The sequence below is a fragment of the Podarcis bocagei genome (assembly GCF_964188305.1).
Source record: "Podarcis bocagei genome assembly, chromosome: 13".
Classification (NCBI taxonomy): Eukaryota; Metazoa; Chordata; class Lepidosauria; order Squamata; family Lacertidae; genus Podarcis; species Podarcis bocagei.
The window spans coordinates 1,603,880-1,619,093 of NC_138138.1; the positions used below are offsets into that span (position 1 = coordinate 1,603,880).

General features: G+C 49.6%; 1 protein-coding gene across 1 annotated transcript in view; it reads right to left on the reverse strand.

Moving 5' to 3' along the window:
* The window catches only part of SGSM1 (small G protein signaling modulator 1), a 78,852-nt gene that overhangs the window by 31,867 nt on the left and 31,771 nt on the right, over positions 1-15,214 (reverse strand). Inside the window, exons 5-11 of the mRNA XM_081168493.1 lie at positions 14,805-14,872; positions 12,412-12,557; positions 11,788-11,919; positions 9,577-9,701; positions 5,973-6,040; positions 5,425-5,588; positions 549-678 (exon numbers count right to left, since the gene is read on the reverse strand). Coding sequence (XP_081024619.1) covers positions 549-678; positions 5,425-5,588; positions 5,973-6,040; positions 9,577-9,701; positions 11,788-11,919; positions 12,412-12,557; positions 14,805-14,872 — 833 coding nt within the window. The remainder of the gene's footprint in view (positions 1-548; positions 679-5,424; positions 5,589-5,972; positions 6,041-9,576; positions 9,702-11,787; positions 11,920-12,411; positions 12,558-14,804; positions 14,873-15,214) is intronic.

Consider the following 15,214-nt stretch of genomic DNA (forward strand, 5'->3'; position numbering starts at 1 on the left):
GTTACGAGATAATGACGACAGAACCAGAAGGGAGGGGGCAGCTAGTTGTCTCGTCACTTGAAAGCGTGAGGGACCTCCCCTCAGACTTGGAGGTCCAAACGTATCAGGGAACAAAGGAGTCAGAGGGAGGAACTTCCCGTTGGCGCCAAAAATGCTGCGGAAGCCGGAAAGAGGATTAGACTAGCCAACTGCCTTCCTTGTGGAGAGCTGTGAAGTTACCGAAGGGAGGGGAGGACTCTCCATGCCTGACACAAAGTAAGCAAATTTCCATAATTTATACTGGTGGTGGACATGAACATTCCTTGGTGCCGAATTTTAATGTATCCAAACTGGATCATGCACACCTCTGAGCATTCCTTGGTATTCCTCAGGGCATGGAAGGCAGGCTACAATGGCATAATAAATATGGCTTATGAAATATGAATGGAATACACTCCTATATGTTTATAACATGTAGCAAAATTAAAAGTTAGCCTAAGGTGGAAAAAAAATCTTATTTAAGATAACCATGTCAGCTTTCTCAGTTTCTACCAGGCGAGCAACCTTACCAAACTCTGACTGAAGGCTAGGATAGAGGATCCGGAAAACATAATCGGTTGCCTCCTCCTCCTCCTTGTCTGATGCTGACTCCGAGGACCCCTGGGGGCTTCGCTTCTTCAGCTTTGGAAACACCTTCCCCTTTGAGGAGTCAAACAAAATTATTATTAATAATAATAATTTTATTATTTATACCCCACCCATCTGGCTGGGTTTCCCCAGCCACTCTGGGCGGCTCACAGCATATATCAGAACATACTATAACATCAAACATTTAAAACTTCCCTGAACAGAGTTGCCTTCAGATTTCTTCTAAAAGTCAGATAGTTGTTTATTTCCTTGACATCTGAAGGGAGGGTGTTCCACAGGGAGGGTGCCACTACTGAGAAGGCCCTGTGCCTGGTTCCCTGTAACCTCGCTTCTCACAGTGAGGGAACCAGCAGAAGACCCTTGGAGGAGGATCTCAGTGTCCGGGACTAAACGATGGGAACGAAAAAGCTCCTTCAGGTATGTAGGGCTGAGGCAGTTTAGGGCTTTAAAGGTCAGTACCAACACTTTGAACTGTGCTCAGAAACGCACTGGGAGCCAATGAAGGTCCTTTATATCAGGCTTCCTCAACCTCAGCCCTCCAGATGTTTTTGGCCTGCAACTCCCATGATACCTTGCTAGGGATGATGGGAATTGTAGTCTCAAAACATCTGGAGGGCCAAGGTTGAAGAAGCCTGCTTTATATGGTCTCGGTGCCACTCCCAGTCACCAGTCTAGCTGCCGCATTCTGGATTAGTTGTAATTTCCAGGTCCCTTCAAAGGTAGCCCCACATAGAGTGCATTGCAGTAGTCCAAGCGGGAGATAACTAGAGCATGCACCACTATGGTGAGACAGTCTGTGGGCAGGTAGGGTCTCAGCCTGCGTACTAGATGAAGCTGGTAAACAGCTGCCCTGGACACAGAATTGACCTGCGCCTCCATGGACAGCTGCAAGTCCAAAATGACTCCCAGGCTGCACACCTGGTCCTTCAGGGGCACAGTTACCCCATTCAGGATCGGGAAGTCCCCCACACCTGCCCGTCCCCTGTCCCCTAAAAACAGTACTTCTGTCTTGTCAGGATTCAACCTCAATCCATTAGCCGCCATCCATCCTCCAACTGCCTCCAGACACTCACACAGGACCTTCACTGCCTTCATTGGTTCTGAATGAAAAGAGAGATAGAGCTGGGTATCATCCGCATACTGATGAACACTCAACCCAACCCCCCTGATGATCTCTCCCAGTGGCTTCTATAAGAGCATGGGAGAGAGAACAGAACCCTGAGGCACCCCACAAGTGAGAGCCCAGGGGTCTGAACACTCATCCCCCAACACCACTTTCTGGACACAACCCAGGAGTGGAACCACTGTATGACAGTGCCCCCAGCTCCTCTAGATCAGTGTTTCCCAACCTTGGGCCTCCAGCTGTTTTTGGACTACAACTCCCATCATCCCTAGCTAGCAAGATCAGGGATGGTGGGAATTGTAGTTCAAAAACAGCTGGAGGCCCAAGGTTGGGAAACACTGATCTAGATGGTCCAGAAGGATGTCATGGTTCGATGGTATCAAAGCTACTGAGAGATCCAGCAGAACTATGAAACAGCTATCACCTCAATCCCCGGCACACTGGAGATCCTTGACCAGTGCGACTGAGGATGTTTTGGTCAGTTTCACTTGTCCAAGCAGCCTCAGTTTGGTCAGTTTCACTTGTCCACATCCTCAGAGGTAACAGATTGGAACTGATCCTATGTAACTTGTCTAGACAGGACTCTAGCACTCTCCCGCCCTGGCCCTGCTCCCACGGTGGAGTCTGAGTGACTTTAATCTGCAAAAGACTTTGCAAAATCATTGCAGAAGATATTTGGGTTGTCACCAGGCCCCGATGGTGAAGGTGGTTCCATTAGATTGTGAACCACCTGAAAGAGTCTCCTGCTGCTGTTTTCTGCAGATGCAATAGAGGTGGTGAAGGTTCTCTTCGCCATTGCTATCGCCACTTGGTAGGCTCGACGTTGAGCTGTAACCCGTGTCTGGTCAGATTCAGAATGAGTTTTCTGCCACTGGTGCTCTAGCCATCTCAGCGATTGTTTCATCGCCCTCAGCTCCGGGGAAAACCATGGGGTTGTCCAGGCTCCATGCAATCGGAGAGGGCGCTTCGGATCCAGACAGTCGATAGCCCTGGTTAACTCCACATTCCAGCGGGCCACCAAGGAATCAGCTGAAAGGCCATCAACATGGGATAAAACATCCCCTACCACTCCCTGGAAACTATCTGGATTCATTAAGTGGTGGGGGCGGACCATCTGAATCGGTCCCACCTCCCTGCAGAGGGGAAGGGTCGCAGAGAAGTCCAGTTGCACCAAGTGATCTGACCATGGCACTTCTTTTGTTTCAGTGAACACCAGGTCTAAGGCATGTCCGTGGCTATGAGTTGGGCCAAACTTATTCAGGGACGGCCCCATGGAGGCCATGCGTTCCACAAAGTCCCAAGCGGTTCCTTGTAAGGTTATGTCAGCATGGGTGTTAAAATCCCCTAGGACAACCAAACTAGGTTTCTTCAGGAGAACATCCACCACAACCTGAAGCAGCTCAGGCAGGGAATCCTTGATGCAGTAGGGAAGTTAGTACAGTAATAGGAATCCTGCACTGCCTCTATTGCCCAAGCTCCAGAACATGCACTCAGAAAACTGGCGTCCCAATAGGACGCCTGGTGCAGGCTAATGACTTTCTAAAGATCACTGCAACCCCCCCCCCCACCCAAATAACCTGGGCTGCTGTGCGTAAGAGAAACCTGGTGGACAAGCAGCGGCAAGAACAGACCCATCTGCCTCATCCAACCTCATTTCTCCATCCACAATCAAGTCATGCATGGCGGTGGTCTTGTGGATCATTGACCGGGCATTGCACAGCAGCACCTTCAGGTCATGTGGGTCTGCCTTGTTGATTCCAGCATCCTTTCAGTCAGGACCAGACTTGGAGGAAACAAAGATCTTCAGAAATGTGGCTGCCTCATTTAGTGCAGAACAACGACCAAGCCAGGGCCAGAGCAGGCTCAGTCCCAGGCTCAGACTTCCATAGCATTCCCATCCAATGTGAGGAACTATCCCATCTGAAACTGTGGAGAACCACTGCCAGTCTGTGAAACCAGTACGAAACTTGATAGATCTACTATTTGACTCAATCTAACACAACTTCCTGAATGCCTAAGGCCAAGCTCACATTTCCATGGGGGAGAAGGGGTGGGGGTGAGAACAGTCTCCCCTTATCACAGAGGTTTCCCTCCCTAGCACAGCTTTCCCTCGTTGCTTTTCAAGTCTGATTTTCTTCGTTCAGTTTTTAAATTTGATTAAAACAATATTTCACGACAAGGGTTCATTTCGGAAAGAACATCAGAAGAGCCTCTGGATCAGGCCAGTGCCTGTCCAGTCCAGAATCCTGTTCTCACAGTGCCAACCAGATGCTCCAATGGGAAACCCACAAGCAGGACCCATGCACAAGATCACGTTCTCCTCCTGTGATTTCTAGCTACAGTACTGATATTCAGAAGAATATTAATATTTTTTAAAACCTATATGCAGGATTAGAATCACACGATTTGACTCCAGATAGAATACACCCAGAGCCTCATGCTCAGCCCTCCCTGGAGATGCCACTGGGGCCTGAGCCGAGGGGCTTCCCCTTGCAAAGCAGGAGCTCCAGCAGGTGCCCTCGATGGGCTCCTGAGGCCTATACCTTCCTCAACCCCTCTAAAAGCAAAGCAGAAGAACAGAAGACCCACAAAGCCCTTCTTGCACCTGCCACTTCCAGAGCCCATGAACAGCTCATAAGAACATCAGAAGAGCCTGCTGGATCCATCCAGTGAGGCCCACCTGGTCCAGCTCCTGCCCTGAGAGTGGCCAACCAGGTGCCTCTTCTGCCAAGCCCACAAGCAGGAATCAAACGCAAGAGTCCTCTCCCTTCCAGTGGTTTCCAGCAACTGGCATCCAGAAGCACTGCTGCCTCTGACCTTGTAGGCAGAGTGCAGCCATCTTAGCCAGTAGCCATGGATAGGCCTCTCGTCCTCTATGAATTTGTCTAGTCCTCTTTTAAAGCCATTACTGCCTCCTGTGGGAGGGAGTTCCAGAGTTTTACTATGTGAAGAAGGCCTTTCTGTTGCCTTAAAATCTTCAACTTCATTGGATGCCCATGAGTTCTAATGTAATGACAGAAGGAGGCAGGGGGTTGGACTCGATGGCCCTTGTGGTCTCTTCCAACTCTATGATTCTATGAAGGAGAAAAACATTTCCCTCTCCACTTTCTCCATGCCATGCATGACTTCATAAACTTCCATCCGGTTTCCTCTTAGGCCTTATGCACATTTGCCTTTCCTCCACTGTCTCCAGGCACAGACTGCACTTAAAAGCTCCAGGTCTGAGCAGGGGTTGGGGTTGTGCTTTTTTTGCTCAGAGCTTTTCCCACAAAACCCCATTCTTTGAAGCTCAATCAGAGCAAATGTCATTCGGCAGAAAACCCAAATTGACGTTTGCTCCGATCGAGCTTTAAAGAATGGGTTTTTGTGGGGACAGCTTGGAGCCAAAGAAAGAAGAAGAAATGTTTGGACATGGAGCTTTTAAGTGTGGACTGTGGCTGCAAAGATCAGGGCAAAAGGGTGTGGATAAGCCATGATTTGCCTTTTCTCTAAACTATAATGTCCAAAGCCCTGCAGCCTTTCCTTGTAGGAGGGTTCTCCAACCCCCTTGATCACCTCAGTTGTCCTTTTCCAGCTCTACAAAGTCATTCTTGAGTGGAGATTACCAGTCCCGAGCTGTGAGAGGCCAACCCATGAGAGGCCACCCTCACCCCCCAGGCTGCAGCCAGCCTTACCTTCCCCCTCTGTGACCAGAGAGGGGGGTCCAGCTGGCCATGGGGCAGGAGCCCATTTTCTAGGCAGGAGAGGAACTGCAGGAGGTGCCCACCTTTGGGGAATCGCAGTGGTGGGCGCTGGATGCCGTCTTGGCTTACCAGGACAACTGTGCCCCCACTGTCTACTATTGGCAAGAGAAAGCGGGTGAGGGGAGAGAGACGGAAAAGAGGGAAGAGGTGAGAACCAGATTCTGTCCAAAGAAACCCCACTGGCCTCCAGGGGGAGCCAGAAGCATTTTGTTGCCCCCACCCCCAAATGGCCTAGGGCCACCCACACCTCTGCTTAATGTCGACAATGCACCCCTCGTGCACCCTTTAAATCCCCTCGTACATACAACAGGTTTCTGGTTTTGATGTGGAGAAGCTTCTACTCTCTTTCCAGAGAATGGGGTGCTTCTCTCCTGCCTCCCCTCCAGGTCAGTCGTGGGTGGAGCCAGAGCCCAAACTGGACTGACCACCAGACAGGGCGACCAAAGCAGATTCTGTAGTGGAACCAGCCCCTCTCTTACCTTGCTGGTGGCAGTGGAGGTAGACAATGTCCTCCAGGCGGATGGTCATGGCGTAGTCCCAGTAGATGCTGTGAGAGGGAAGAACAAAGCCCATCGGGGTCACCCTCAGAAAACTCCCTGAAGGGTCAGCCCCACATCCACCTCTAACAGGAAGAAAATGGAGTGGGAATAAGCAAAACTACACTCCTGGCAAATGCTCAACGAAAAAAGAGACCCATCCCAAATTCTGTGGCAGTAAGTTCCACAATATTAGAAAATCCTTCCACAGTGAGTTCTCTCACTTTAAAAAATGAAGCTGCAATTTTCACTACATCTATGCTACCAGTTTTTGTACCAATTTAGTGAATAATATTGAAGTTCTGAGTTAACATGCAATTGATGTGTCATCTTTCAGACTGGCTCCCACCTGTTGGACCACTGAAACTGCAAGAGCTGGTTATGAAAATTTAGCTCACCTGTAGAGATGATGGCAGCATTGCTGATTGGCAGCTGAAGCGATCATTTAAGCTACCAGTATGGCTGATGCAACTCTGCATAATTACATTTCAGCAGGAAACCTGGGATAACTCAGTCTGTGGAGCAGGAGACTCTTAATCTCAGGGTTGTGGGTTCAAGCACCACATTGGGCGAAAGATCCCTGCATTGCAGGGGGTTGGACTAGATGACCCTCGTGGTCCCTTCGAACACTACAATTCTATGATTCTAAACCTGTTAAGACACCACCATTGACCATTATCTAGATATATCTTCTTATACAGTGGTACCTCGGGTTAAGAACTTAATTCGTTCCGGAGGTCCGTTCTTAACCTGAAACTGTTCTTAACCTGAGGTTAATCTCTGCGGCTGCGCGATTTCTGTTCTCATCCTGAGGCAAAGTTCTTTTTTTATTTTTTAAATAGTATTTATTAAGGTTTTAAGTTTACAAAAAGGCAAAAGAAAAAACACCAAATTAAACAATAGCAAAACAACACATCACAATAAAAAAACAGAAAAATAGAAACAATTAAAAACAAAAAACAAAAAAACAAATTGAGCCTGCCCATAACTTATCTTTCATTTGCTTGTTTCCCTGACCTCCTCACACCTCCCTTTTTTGTATTCTAAGTCAATTATCCATTTCAGCAAATCCTTTCCCTCTCTTCAAAATTTTTATCTGAGGCAAAGTTCTTAACCCGAGGTAATATTTATGGGTTAGCGGAGTCTGTAACCTGAAGCGTCTGTAACCTGAAGCATCTGTAACCCAAGGTACCACTGTATACATAGCCATCTAAGGCTGTTGTCATGCTCTGCAGTTCACGCAACCACCAGTAGGTAGCACTGTGAAAAAGAGTGTGATGACAAACTTACAGGCTAGCTAGGCAGCACCTGCCCAATGGGGAGGAGGGTGGCGGCCAGGGAGCAGAAGGAGTGGGGGGGGGAGGTTGACAAGCAACATGAGCAAGGATGGCACTTTCTCTCTCTCTCTCTCTTTGTGTGTGTGTGTTTGGCTTTGGCGGAAGGTCCAGGCTTTCGCTCAGAAAATCCCTGCTGACAACTGGCACAAAGCAGTATGAGGAGTGCCGGCCATTCTGCCTCAACCCCAGCAGAGGGTGCACTGGCTCTGACACTGGGCAGCCCTCCTCTCCTCCTAACCCTTGACGAGCACAACTAAGGACTTATTCACCTTTTCCTCCTCCCTTCCCAGGCATGATTCGCACTTGAAAGCTCTGTATCCGAGTGCTCTTTCTTCCTCTGCTCCGTGAAACGTGCTCTTGAGTGTTAAATCACAGTGAATAGAAATCTGCATAAAACCTGAATTGCTGTTTGTTGCGTTTCAGCTTTATTGAAACGTTTAAGTGACTTAAATGTTAGAATCCTCATTCACACAATTATTCCAAATGTTAAGGCCCCTGAGAGATATTAGGAGACAGACACCCCACATTCCTCTTTCAGTTTCTGCTGAAAAGGGATTGACTGTTAAGCCACTCTGAAAATTGTAACTCTGGGAGGGGAAGAGGAATCATAGAATCATAGAATCATAGAATCATAGAGTTGGAAGAGACCACAAGGGCCATCGAGTCCAACCCCCTGCCAAGCAGGAAAGTCCCTCTGAAACTCTCAGCACCCTTCCCAAACTACACTTCCCAGAATTCTTTGGGGGTACGCCATGAATCTTTTAAGTGGAGTTGTACAGTGGTACCTCGGGTTACATACGCTTCAGGTTACATACGCTTCAGGTTACACATTCTGGCTAACCCAGAAATAGTGCTTCAGGTTAAGAACTTTGCTTCCGGATAAGAACAGAAATCGTGCTCCAGCAGCACGGCGGCAGCAGGAGGCCCATTAGCTAAAGTGGTGCTTCAGGTTAAGAACAGTTTCAGGTTAAGAACGGACCTCCGGAACGAATTAAGTACTTAACCCGAGGTGCCACTGTAGTGCTTTAAATGGAGGAGCCTGAGTGGGCAGGACAAGCTCCGACCCTTCAGATCCTTCTTCAAAAGGCGGTGACTGAACCTTTTGGGGTTTCATTTGCCTTTCGCTTCTCTTTGCCCAAGCTTAAAAAGTACAGCCATGCTCCCTGAGATCTTGCAAAAGCAAACACAGGAAAGCAGGCGTTTTTCCCTTGACCTTTGGGGAAATGCAGCAGCTGGGACAACGTGCTTGAGGCCAGAATACGGAGCCCCACCCAGCGGAAGGAGGAGTCAGGAGGAATCTGGACAAGCACAGCTGCTGATAAGCAAAGCCTGCTGGATCCGGCCAGGGGCCCATCTCAGCCAGCATCCTGTTCTCACAGGGGCCAACCAGATGTCTGTGCAGGACCTGTGCACTAGAGTCGTCTCCTCACCTTCAGTTTTGAGCAGCTGGGATTCAGAAGCACAGCTGCCTCTGACTGTGGAGGCAGAGTAGAGCCATGGTGACCAGGAGCCATCGATAGCTCTCTCCTAGCGATGAATTTGTCTAAGAAGCGAAGAAAGCTCTCCCACCCCTGTGCAGCCCAGCCTCCTTCCTCCAGGTGCCCACAGATGGTTTGGGCTCCCCTGCAGGGCTCCTTTTGCCAAGATCTACACAGAAATCTGTATCAAACTCCTCTAATTAAATCTGCCAGGAAGCTCCAAAGCATATGACATCCTTTCAGGTCAAAATACTCCTGTCAGGTCAAAACGAAGCCATTGCAGCCTCCCCCAGCCTGGTGCCTTCCGGGTGTTTTCAACTACAACTCCCATCAGCCCCAGCTAGCGCTAATGGGAGTTGCTGTCCACAGCATCTGCAAGGCATCAGGTTGAGGGAGGCTGATCAATTGTTTTCAACGTGGATAAATTCTGTGCTGCAGCAACTTAACCGCTGCAGGGACTAGCCTTTTGTTAATTTTCTTCTTTTGGAGTGGGTGACATGACTATCCTTTTTCATGGAATCATAGAACTGAAGTGTTGGAAGGGACCCTGAGGGTCATCCAGTCCAACCCCTTTTGCCCAACATGGGGCTCAAGCCCACAACCCTGAGATGCTCATGCTCTACTGACTGAGCTTATAATGTTGCTGCTTACTTTACTTTCTTTTTATGCTGCTTTTTTATCCTGTTATTAGGATAAAAATAATTAGGATAATCTATTCTCTGTGCTGCTCACCTTTTCTCATAGTCCAGATCACCCACAGAGCCATTCATCAGTTGGTTTGGGGTCCACTTGAGAGTCATGACGTCAGCAGTCTGGTGAAGGGACAAATATCCTGGGATGGATTCCATATCGTCCCGCTAAGAAAAGAGGAACAGGAAGAAGAGTTGCTTGCTTTTTAATTATTTTATTATTTAAATATCTATTTGGTGCTTTTTCTTTAATTATTCTGCTATACGGCAAAGAAAGGATTAGCAAAGCAAGCAGCCATCTACGGAGTCAGTCCCTTGGTCCGTGTAGCTCAGTACTGTCTTCACTGACTGGCAGCAACTCCTCTGTGTCCTTCTCTCCCAGCCCTGCCTGGAGATACCGAGATTTGAACTTGGGACCTTCTGTATGCAAAGCAGATGCTCTGCCACTGAGTTACAGCCCATCCTGATTCCCAGAGCCTTATAGAATCATAGAATCATAGAATTGGAAGAGACCACAAGGGCCATCGAGTCCAACCCCCTGCCAAGCAGGAAACACCATCAGAGCACTCCTGACATATGGTTGTCAAGCCTCTGCTTAAAGACCTCCAAAGTAGGAGACTCCACCACACTCCTTGGCAGCAAATTCCACTGTCGAACAGCTCTTACTGTCAGGAAGTTCTTCCTAATGTTTAGGTGGAATCTTCTTTCTTGTAGTTTGGCTCCATTGCTCCGTGTCCGCTTCTCTGGAGCAGCAGAAAACAACCTTTCTCCCTCCTCTATGTGACATCCTTTTATATATTTGAACATGGCTATCATATCACCCCTTAACCTCCTCTTCTCCAGGCTAAACATGCCCAGCTCCCTTAGCCGTTCCTCATAAGGCATCGTTTCCAGGCCTTTGACCATTTTGGTTGCCCTCCTCTGGACACGTTCCAGTTTTTAAGTGTCCTTCTTGAACTGTGGTGCCCAGAACTGGACACAGTACTCCAGGTAAGGTCTGACCAGAGCAGAATACAGTGGCACTATTACTTCCCTTGATCTAGATGCTATACTCCTATTGATGCAGCCCAGAATTGCATTGGCTTTTTTAGCTGCCGCGTCACACTGTTGGCTCATGTCAAGTTTGTGGTCAACCAAGACTCCTAGATCCTTTTCACATGTACTGCTCTCAAGCCAGGTGTCACCCATCTTGTATTTGTGCCTCTCATTTTTTTTTGCCCAAGTGCAATACTTTGAATTCAATGAATTCTTCTAATGGGCAGCTGGGCCAGAAAAATGCCATGGAAGGACACACCCAACAAGGTTGGTCAGACGGCCCTGGCCCTTCTCTCCGCTCCTCTCCTGCCACCTGATGGAACAGCTGCTGCCAGGTGACCCTGGGTTCATCTAGCTCAGTATTGTCTACACCAGGCTTCCTCAACCTCGGCCCTCCAGATGTTTTGAGACTACAATTCCCATCATCCCTGACCACTGGCCCTGCTAGCTAGGGATCATGGGAGTTGTAGGCCAAAAGCATCTGGAGGGCCGAGTTTGAGGAAGCCTGGTCTACACTGACTGGCAGGGGATCTCCCAGCTGGACCTGGAGATGCTGGGGATTGAACCTGGGACTTCTGTACACAAAGCTCAACATATGTAGATTTTATGCAAATTTGACCTATGTGCCGTTCTTTAAGTACCTAGCAATGTCATTGCCAGGCAAGCCTCCCATCCAGGCACTGACCAGATCTGGCCCTGCTTAGCTTCGGGAAAGTGCCCCCCGGACCGCACTCTGGGAGTCAACTCAAGCTGAATGGCTTACAGCACAATCCTACTAGACATGCCCATTCCAGGATCTGCTAGATGTGTACAGGGGAACCTGTGACAGCCTAGCTATTGTTATACTGTTATAGCCAAGGGTCAAACACCCTCTGGGGGTCTGTTCTGCATCTTGAAAATCTCTGTTAAAAAATTAAGAGGCCAGTTTCCAGCTCTTATGACTGGGGGGCCATGACATTACAGAGCCCAGAGGGTTACGAAGAGAGATTTCTACTCACTCCATGGTTGGGGGTGGGGAGAGAAATTGCTAGCATTCTGCAAATTTCCTGAGTTCTCCTCACAGCTAGCATAACTGTATGTATGCTCAGTGTTTCAGCATTGATCATTTGACCATGGTAAAAGATTTATCGTGCTTCCCACCTTTGCTAGTGGCTACTAGATTTGGTTTCAAAGCAACCCCTTTCTGACCCAGAGAGGCTACTGTCTTTGCTCTACTCACCGGCTGCACCAAGACATTATTTTTGCCGTATAAGAGTGTGGCTCTGGAGTTCTGATGCAGCGACTCAACGTAGTCTCTGGCTGAGAGAGACAGCCGGTCGTCCATGCTTCCACTGGAATGCCTCTTCTGAATCTAGGAGAATCCAGCCAGGAAATCAACTTGGAACCAGTTTACCTGTTAGGTTGCCTTACCTGCCATATGCACCCACTTAACCACTTTGATCTGCAGAACTGGCACTGCAACTGGCACCACGTAATACTTGTTCTGCTTTTGTAAGAATCAATATTTTAGTACGGCAGCACCCGAACACTTTGGAAGTCCCTGCCTATTGACATCAGGCAGGCACCTCCACCGTACTCTTTTCAGCGCATGCTAAAAATGTTTTTGTTTAGACAAGGCTACCCAGACATGTAGAATGTTGATGGATGTTTTAATCGGTTTTTAGCTGGTTGCTGATTTTATCTTTTGAATGTTTTAGAGTGCTGTCTTTAATGATGATTTTAATGTGTTGGTCATGAACCTTCCCCACAACATGCATGACACAAAGACATCAATAACCTCACATGTGCATGTGCACACATGCCCCACAGTCCCAGCTGCTTCCCTGAAGCTTCTGAAACCTACACAGAGAGCTGGGCGTTTGGTGGGCGAGTCTTGGCGGCAGTGAGAGCTGTGGATTCGGTGGCGCTGGACCAGCTCGTCAGCCGAGGGGTCGGTCCAGAAATGGTCGGCGGTCTTCATCTTGGTGTACTCCAGTGCACAAGGTCCCACTGTGGAAGGAGGCAATAGGCAGGGCAGGCAGAGGAAACAAGGAGAGCAAGCTGGTAGGCGCCCATCCCCCATTTGCCACTGCTCCCCAAACACACAGACCCCCCCCCCAGCTGGACCAAATTCCAGAGCACTGAATTAATCAGGAAAATCCCAGAAGGTCGGAGTACCAGTGTGTGCAGCATGCCCTTGATGCAAGAACCCAAAGCCTTGAGACACCATAATGAAGAACATGAGCACACAAGGAGAGCCTGCGGAATCCGGCCGGTGGCCCACCGAGTTCAGCCAGATGCCCCAAAGTGAAACCCACAAGCAATGCCTGAGCACAACTTCTATCTCCCTCCTGCAGCGTCCAGCAACTGGGATTCAGGTGCATTTACTGCCTCCAGCTGTGAAGGCAGAGCAGAGCCATTGCGGCTAGGAGCCACGGATAGCCCTTCTCTCCATGAATCTGCCCAATCCCAGTTGGTGGCCATCACTGCCTCCTGTGGGAGGGAGTTCTATAGTTTAACCACACGCTGCATGAAGAAGGACTTTCTTGCATCTCTCCTCAATCTTCCCACATTCATCTTCAAGGGATGTCCACGTGTTCTAGTGTTATGAGAGAGGAATAAAAACTTTTCTCTACCCACTTTCTCCAGGGTTCCAGTTGGGGGCACTGGGGAGCAGGTATGCCCCCCCCCATTTCCCTGAAGGCATCCCCATCTCTTCTCTCCATTCATTAGAGGAAGCAGAAAACAGCCAAGGGGGAAACCTAGCTGATACAATAAGATATACAGTGGTACCCCGCAAGACGAACGCCTCGCGAGACGAAAAACTCGCAAAACGAAAGGTTTTTTCGTTTTCGAGTTGCCTCGCAAGACGAATTTCCCTATGGGCTTGCTTCGCAAAACGAAGCTTGCCCCAGGGACAGCGGGTCTTCTCTTTTGAAGCAAGGGGCTGCGGGGAGATAGCGATCTCCCTGCAGCCCCTTGCTGCAAAAGACGTCCGGGGGAAGCAGGGAAGCAAAGCGCTTCGCTTCCCGCTGCCCCCGGACCTCTTCTGAAGCAAGGGGCTGGGGGGAGATAGCGATCTCCCCGCAGCCCCTTGCTTCAGAAGAGGTCCGGGGGCAGCGGGAAGCGAAGCGCTTCTTCCCCGCTTCCCCCGGACGTCTTTTGCAGCAAGGGGCTGCAGGGAGATCGCTATCTCCCCCCAGCCCCTTGCTTCAGAAGAGGTCCGGGGGCAGCGGGAAGCGAAGCGCTTCTTCCCCGCTTCCCCTGGACGTCTTTTGCAGCAAGGGGCTGCGGGGAGATCGCTTCTCCCGGTGCTCCGAAGCCGGGCGGGGGGCAGGGGACACCTCCCGCCGCCGCGGGGACACCTTTTGAAGGCGGGGGGGAGCAAAGACTTTCGCCGCCCACCTTCAGAAGAGGTCCAGGACCTCTTCTGAAGGCTGGCGGGGGGCAAAAGTCTTTGTCCCCCCTGCCTGCCTTCCCAGGGGCTTTTAAATCGCCCCGGACAGCGGAGAAGTCCTCCGCTGTCCCGGGGTTTTTTAAAATGCTGGGGGTGGGAAGAAAAGCCCTTGTCCCCCCCCCCCAGCCTTCAGAAGAGGTCCGGGGACAGACTGTCCCCGGACCTGGTCTGAAGGCGGTTTCCCTAGGAACGCATTAATTGATTTTCAATGCATTCCTATGGGAAACCGTGCATCGCAAGACGAAAAAACCGCAAGACGAAGAGACTTGCGGAACGAATTAATTTCGTCTTGCGAGGCACCACTGTACTGAGGAGTGAGGGCTCTTATTGCCTAGAGCAGGGTTTCCCAAACCTGAGTCTCCAACTGATATAGAGCAAGGGCACGGGACCTGAGACTCTCCCCAGACCATGCTCCCACTCCAGACAACGAATGCCCCACCCCATCTCCACCCCCTTCTCAGGTGTTCCTGCTCCACTGGAAGGTATCCTGGAACTGCAATAATTATTCTGTTTGCTTGCATGGAAACCTCTGACTTTTGCTGAAATGTAGCCAGGCAGCAGTTTCACCCTTGGCTCTGTGCCCCATGCACTTCTACCTCTGGTCCTGCCCAACTGCAAGTACCTACTCTAAAAGACTTTATCTGTATAACTTGAAAATTCACTCCCAGCATCTCGAACACAAGCAAAGTATTGCTCCAAAACAGTCAGGTTTTACCACTCAACAGCACTTCAGAAAAGCACATTTGTCAGCCCCAAAGTACATCAGGGTGTCAGCGCAGAAGCAAGCAAAGCCACATTACCCAGCAAAGAGGCAAGGATTGGTCCATCAACTGGATCCATCAGCAGGGCTTCCTTCTCATAGTATTTGCTGTACAGACAGAAAACAAGGAGAGAGAGAGAGAGAAAGGCTTTAATAACCCCAGGAAGGGTATGGTGCGTGCATCTTCCAGGAAACATTTCTCCAGCGCTCTACAGCTTCCCTGGCTGCCCACACCTCCCCGTCCAAAAATGCCCTGTGGGAGGAGGGACCCAATGACATCATCATTTTCATTGGGGGCACCCAGTAAGGCTGCCAGCTGCACAGCCACCCCCGGGCCAATTTACCAATAAGGTCAGCACCCCCAAAACCCATGAGAATCTCACCAAAATTTCCTCTCCCCCTTGTTAACTTCCAAATGTAATTTCTCTCATTAATTGATGGAGCATGGTT